Source organism: Belonocnema kinseyi, chromosome 10 (genome assembly GCF_010883055.1).
Source record: "Belonocnema kinseyi isolate 2016_QV_RU_SX_M_011 chromosome 10, B_treatae_v1, whole genome shotgun sequence".
Lineage (NCBI taxonomy): Eukaryota > Metazoa > Arthropoda > Insecta > Hymenoptera > Cynipidae > Belonocnema > Belonocnema kinseyi.
The window spans coordinates 110,422,010-110,429,488 of NC_046666.1; the positions used below are offsets into that span (position 1 = coordinate 110,422,010).

The following is a 7,479-nucleotide window of genomic DNA, read 5'->3' on the forward strand; positions in this document are numbered from 1 at the left end:
AATGATTTTGGTGACAGATTTCTTTTAGTCCTGTTAAAAAGGTGAGGAGTGTCCTTTTGCAGGTCCTCCAGTCTAGGGTTCTAACAGGGTGCATTCAACATTTTACACCCAAAGATCTTGTATCACGGCAAAAGACGCTTGCTCCGCTTTTAAACGTATGCTTGAGGAGGACTTACATCTTGTCTCTTTCAACAAATTTATTTTATTTCATTTTTTTGCATTTTTCTACTTTAAATGGTCCTAGAAATGAGCATCTAAAAGGGTTTGGCAAAGATCTCTCTAGTTCGAGAGTTATAGCTCATCAAACGTGACAACCCACAGCCGATCCGCCTGTCCCTGCGTCGCTCCATCGCTACTGGAATTTGAATGGTTTTCTAGCTCTACCGATACTTTTTGTGAATTTCATGCTGAATTTTTCCTTGGCCAGGCAGGTGAACTTCACGATTACGGGAGAAGAACCGAACGTACCGCGATACTTTTTTGTAATTCACAGAAAACGCTTCGCAAGGTCTCGTTCGTTTTGTTATATCTTTTGTTTTGCTGATTTTTGACAGCCTTAAGTAGGCCAGAAAAATATTTTGGATAACCCGGTTGGAATCAATTCTACACACTGTTTGACTCTGCACTTTTGACAGGGGCGCTGTCAATCCCATCTCCAGATCTTGGAAGTTAACATTGACGCGTGACAAAAAACGTTTGTGAAATTCAATAATGATAAAATAAAATAGAAAATGTCCCGTACTGAAATATTCTTTAGTTTTTCCACAATAAATTCCTGAAAATTGGCTCGAAAATTAGCCTACAAGGTGTAAGTCCAACTTAAGATACCAGACGCTCCTTTAGCTTGGTGAAGCCCTGCCGAAAATGTAGGTACTTTATGAAAGGGGAAAATTGAGTGTCCATTTTAACTTCCAGTTGTCTCCTCTACCTTTTCCGAAGTCAGGTAGCTTGACTACTCGCCTTTGCATCGATAAGCTTCCATCCTCCCGTTTTCATGGTTGGGCTTCGGATTGTTTTCATCATACTATCGTCGTAACCTATTTAAGTTTCATAAGACGGCCTTCCTTTTTGGCCTGTAGATAAAATTCCGCTATGTCATAAAATGTATCGTATACGAGAGTTGAATTTTAATCTAAAAGGCTGGTCTATCGCAATATTTAGCCAAAAGTTTCAATTTAGAATTTAGTCTGCTTTGGTTTCAAGAGAAGTTCCTGAGAATAAAATTTCTAGCGGCCAAAGATCTCCTCAGCTCGTTTGCCTCTGCTTCATTCTCTACAACGCTTAGATTCTTTAGGCTCGTTCTGTTTGCCTAGGAAAACAAAGGGAGCGAGCAAATATCCAACGTATAATCCTTTAACGGTCTGATTACATGGGTAGTCCTATCATTTACTCCTGCGGACAAATTTATATCTTCAAATACCGTAAGGTTATGCGTTTATATTTTCCTATTTGTTACAATTCTAATTTCAGATAAAGGTGTGGGCTTAGCTCTGCGCGCGCGTGTGTGTGCATGTGTGCACGCTCAGATGTAAACAGTTGACATTTATAAGTGTTTCCCTTAGTTTGTAAGTATCACTAATAGAAAAGGACGGTAATAGCGAAGTGGGTTCCTCATTTGCATACGCAAAAGAGTATGAAACTGGTATGAAGGAATTTTCGAAGTCGCTGATTAGGAATCCTATGTCAAAAATTCAAAAAAAAAAAATGGCGGATCAAATCTGGCGGGCGGGTTACCTGAAATCATATTTAATTCTAATATTAATCTATATAAAAGATTTTTGATGTCACTGAATACAAATGAAAAATCTAAGTTATTAAGATGTAATTATTAAAAGACCTAGAAGTAAGAGATACATAAAAAATCTTAGCATTTGTTATTTCATCAGTTGATATAAGTTGTAATGGTACAAGATATGTAAAGAAAAATATTGGAATCATCATATTTACCGACGTAATCACCAGTGAATTTCTGCTTATATCAACTCTAACCTGAGGTGCCGTCAAAACCCCATTTATAAATCAAAATTAAGTTGCTAAGTTATTTCGCGGGTAAAGTCTTTATGGCTTTCATTTGAAGCAACAGAATACGATCAGTAGTATGATCAGATATAGCCTGGACTGTAACTTATGCTTTAGTTTGTTATCTAATTTCGAACGGTAGCATTTGAGGTTTCCTTTCTATACATATTTATACGGTGGATACAAATTAAAATTATTTTTCTTACTAATATTCCAGAGACCTTGATACTGTCATTTTTATCGTTTATGCTCTAGAATTAGCGAAACAGCCATATTAAACAACTGACATATTAAACAACTTTGGCTGCATCCAACTTTCCAATTGATCGAAGGCTCATTTATCTAGCATAGGACAATTCTTCCACACTTGCTTGTGATTTAAGCTCTCAGCCCGCCTTCTTTTCGTCCGATTAATGGATGTTGCAAACCCTAAGCTGGGATAAACTTAAGCGCTCCCATTGTTACGCTCAAATCCTATTTTTATGCATTTTCTTCAAAAGGACTTCAGGAAAACTCGGGGGCAGTTTGAACTGGAATCAGCATACCCCTTTCTCGACAATCGGCTACAGTTGCGCCTGCAATAGTTTATCGAGTGAGCGTTAGAAGAAGGCACTTACGGATCTGCAGGCTGGTCCCGGATAGGTCGGTTATGAGCCGACGTACCCTTTTGCAGGTGGACAACGATACTTACGCGTATAGCCGTATACCTACTAAACTTATGATGGTCTGGGCTTTCTGCAGGAAATGTCAAGAAGTTGCTCCGGCTGACGTCACCCTTTACCTAGCGCATCACGTCCACGGTTTCCCTTGGTCGCTCTACTATATTAGCGCCAGAACAGAGAGACCAGTTCGTTCGACGGGTAGCCGTGGTAGCCGGTCTGCCGCACCCAGGGTTGCTAACGTATAATACTCCACGGATTATACGGGGTTTTCTACGCGTATATTACCTCAAGTTTTCTACGTGATTTGACGTATATTACGTTCGAATGGAAATTGTCAGTGCGCATGCGTCAATTTCGAAAAATACCTAAAATAATATATTTTTCTTTATGTGGGTTGTGGTTGTCGTGTTCCATTTTCAACCGTTAATTGCAGTAAATAGTAAAAAAAATGTTTCGAGGGAGTAGGCCTAAAGGGAAAATGTGTGACAATCTTCCTGCAAACTCATAAAAGTCGGGAAGGGAAAAAATGCTGCTTTTTGCAAATGTAATTCACGATACTGCAGAATCTATAATGCTAGATAAATTTTCAAAGTATTATGTTTATCGATTCGTTTTATATTATTTACATTATTTTATTCGTCTAGTAAATCTCGGGCTAAATACGAAAAATTTAACAATTCTTTAAATTGGGATAAACGTTAAAGCAGTATGGGGTTATAATTACTGAGAGCCTGCATAATTTCATATATAATATTATGCAATATGATTCATAATAATTGTTATCGAAAAATTCAAGCGACATTGTGAAAGTTTTCTGTTCTTTCTTCCGCTCGAAAAACAAATCCTTACATGGGCTTATATTATGATGTTGGGTATTTCTTGTCAGTTCAGGCAAAATGATTATTTTAAATTACTAATAACGCATTCTATATAATTATTAATAATTATTATATTTCGAAAATGAGGTTTTAACGTATCTCTACATCTTTTTCCTTACAGTCATATTCTTCAAAACTGAGTATATGAAGGTTTTTGAATTCGCTGATTTCGTAAATGGGGTCAGATTTTAGGAGTTTTAAAATTTAAAATGGCGGATTTAATATGGCGGGCTCAATTTATGGAAAAAATAAGAATGACGCGAAAATGTTTTTTTCAAGGTCGCTGAATATGATTCTGTCGCCAGAATCACGTAATTAGAAATGGCGGATCTAATATGGCGGACTGAAAATATGAAAAAGATCGGAATGAATCGAAAATGTTAATTCAGGGGTTTTCAAGGTCGCTTAAATCCGCCATCTTAGAATATGATTTTTGTAATGTTGATGTTAAATTAATTATTTGCGACTTCAAAAAATAACCGAATCATGGTATCGACTGATTATATGGAAATATAATTATCCGTCATCTTGAATCCGCCACCTTGACGATGGATTTTCAAACTGAACCGAATACGAAAACTGAGAGAAGTAGGATTCCATGTTTTTTGTGGTTATTGAAAAGGCAGTATTTTTTACACTTTGTTTATTTACAACAACTCAAAAAATCATGAAAATCACTTTACAACAATGAACGTATGTTCTTGCATAATGTTGTGACCCAAAAGATGTAAAAACGCCGGCTGGATTCTCTCTAGTCCAAAATATTAAGTGAAAATATGATGCTAAAAAGGTGGCATAAATACATTCCACTATGACTCATAGGGTTAAATACCATCTTTGTCGTTATTATGGTTTTGGCCACGCGCCTGCCCTGCCGAACGCTCCGAGGGAGATAGAGTTAATTATCTGAAACGAGAAGTGCAAAATTTACTGAAACTACATCATCACTGCCAAGAAGAAGAAAAACGAGATGTGTCATGTCCTTACAAGGAAAATACAGCGACTATACTCGACATATTTCGTTAAAGTAATTTTCCTATTAATCATTGCTCTCGGAGGTACGAAACTTCTCACTGTTTCATTATCTCGAAGCCATAGACGCATGGCAACTACACTTGTACACGTAGTTCTTCACACAGGTGGTCGCTAAAGCTCGCTTCTCATTTTTTGATTAGGCCCAATCTTGATTTTTTTAAATGCATTTTTCGTCAATGTCTCTGTCATCTTCGTAGTTATTAAAAATAAAAAATTCCATTTTCGTGTCAAGCTATACAAGATCGAAAAAATGGTTAGGAGTTTTTGAAATAATTTACTTATTTGGAGAAACATTTCATTCCTTCTAATCATTGTAATAACATTTAAATATGAATAAAAAAATAACCGAATTTCAAATGTTTACTTCGTAACAAACCATCGAAATACAGTGAACTCCGGAAATAGTATGAGTTTTGGAGCTGCCGGTTAGCCGAACTTTCCGGAAATTGGCCCACTCCGAACGTAAACAATTAGGGACGTTTGAACCGTTTCCGTTAAATTTTCCTTTGTGGTAAAAAATGTTTTGAAAATTAATTAAATAACTTGCTATTTTCGGATTTATTGTTTCGTTGAATACAAAATATATAAATATAACCATTTAATAGCAGCGAACAGAACATTAAATAACTGGTACATTTTTTGTATGTTTGCGAAGAAATAAATGTTCCTTTTCATACATTCTTCATGGAATATGAATTTATATTCACGATCTGGTTTCTGTTTGAGGCGATATCACCATAAAAAATGATTAGCGATGTTTTAATGTGAAAAAGTTTTCTTTCCTATATTAATTTTTTATCATTTTTTCTGTTTTCAGCAAAATGGTCCAAATAATTTTTTTGCTCGGCTTTGGTGGTTTCCTCTCTTCAAATATTTCGAAAAAAATATAGGTGGACCTGTTCCCCGACAGTACGATTGGCCTCTTCCTTGGCCTCGAAGATTTCTTACAAAACATCCTAATAGGGATAGTTAATGTACATGCTGCCTTTGGGATGATCCCTTCATATCCGAGGGAGTTATTTGTTGTGTATATAAAGTCACACAAATGCACAGAAACACACATCCATATATATATATATATATAGTTTATTAAAAAAATTGAGGAGACTGGTCTATTTTACAAAGAAATCGACGAAAAAAAGTACGCATTCACTATTTTATAATACGCTATGCCATACTCGTCGCAACGTTTATTATGTTCAAATTTGAGTGCAACTTTCATTGATTTTGATACGAGGTTTATAGTAGATAAACTTATAAAATCGTTTTTCATCAAATTGTTGGAAAATCATTCTTTTTGGCAATAAACTCAAATCAAAGGAAAAATATTCTATCTATTATGAATGAAATAAAAAATTTAAATGCACAATAAACGAGTTTTATTTAAATTATTGCTTGATGATATATTTTAATAAGTATCTGGAAGATCGAACATCGTTGGGTAATATGCACGGAATGCTCGATTTTCGAGACATGTATACTGCACTCTGTGCAATAAGTAGGGAGTTTTGGGGACGAGTGTGAATGTGCAGCAGTGGCAAACGGCACGCGGTACAAACTGTACAACCGTCCAAAACTGCCAAATTCTCACGCTTGTCACTTGCAAGGATCATAGTCTACCCTATGTGCCTGCATTTACCTTTTTTTCTTATATTCCTCCCTTTCCCGATACTTGAAAAACTTTCCTTTTTCCCTTTGAATGTACGGTTGATTGTAAAATTAAAGGTTAACTTGGAGGCGCAATAATATTGTTGAACTTGCATTTTCCCTAAATTTTATTTTTCCTAAAAAAATTCAACCGAATAGCAATTTGTTAGGGTAAAGGATTCAATTGTCGAGGAAATAGTCAAACTTTAATTCTGTTATCCTCAGTCTTATAAACGAAAACTCCTGTAGCATTGAAATTTATTTACCTGTACAGAAAATTTATCCAACTTTTTTTCTGTATGTTTTTGTACAGATTAAATAAAAACTTAAGATACAAATGTTGATAAAAAGACAATCTTTAAAAACACCATTTCTTGAGGTGCTTCTTCAATCTTGTGTGCTATATACTGGGACGTAGCAATATTCTTAAAACACACACATTTTAACTAATAAATTTTGGTTTGACATTTAGAGATTTTCGTTTGTAAATTTAGAGATTTTTTTTGCGAATTCAGATATTTTACTGTAAACGTCAGAAATCGCGGCTTTAGTACGGCAACCGCATGACTAGGGCTAGATTTAAGATTTATAATTTTAAGGACTTATTCTGTTCGTTTCTTTTATTTTTTTTTAACGATCCGGACTCTAAGAGACATCGTGGGACATCGAGGGACTTCTGTCGACATCGAGACTCAAATGGGACGCGACTCGAGACTCTTAGAATGGCCAGATTCTATCGAATCACTTTTCAAACCGTTCGAATTCTCCCGCCTTTTCCTCTGCTATTGTTTGCCAGACTTAAAGTAGCTGTGGATCCTCATCTACAAGGATCATCTTAGGATGCCGCCAGTCTGAAAGTAACGCTTCAAGCTACGGAAAATCAGGAACGACTTATCTACCTGGCGTAGAACCTTTTTGGAAACTTTACGATGAAAAATTTCTTCGTCATTTTCCAACATGATTAGGGAATTTCAATGTGCAATGCTCTTTGCGTGTCGTATCATACCAATTTGCACCGAAGCAAATCTTGCTCTGATCAGCCACGGTTATTTTGGGCTCCAGGAGGTGATTAAATGGGTGGATTGTAGAGTAAGGACGAGGAAATAACAACACTGGATAATTTCCGGCGATAATACAAGGAAGGAAAAATGAAATCCAAAAATAACAGGGTACCGAGCTCATATTATTCATACGGCTCTGGAATATAAACCCAGCAACCCGTCCCGGCAGCGGCCTCA

At 36.1% G+C, this 7,479-nt stretch overlaps 1 protein-coding gene across 14 annotated transcripts in view; it reads left to right on the plus strand.

The window, feature by feature from the left end:
• The window catches only part of LOC117181353 (phosphatidylcholine:ceramide cholinephosphotransferase 2-like), a 115,487-nt gene extending 109,574 nt beyond the window's left edge, over positions 1–5,913 (plus strand). For all 14 annotated transcript variants that reach the window (XM_033373937.1, XM_033373938.1, XM_033373933.1 and 11 more), the window contains one exon: positions 5,412–5,913. In XM_033373937.1, the coding sequence (XP_033229828.1) occupies positions 5,412–5,567 (156 nt within the window). In that variant the 3' untranslated portion in view covers positions 5,568–5,913. The remainder of the gene's footprint in view (positions 1–5,411) is intronic.
• Positions 5,914–7,479: the final 1,566 nt, after the last annotated feature.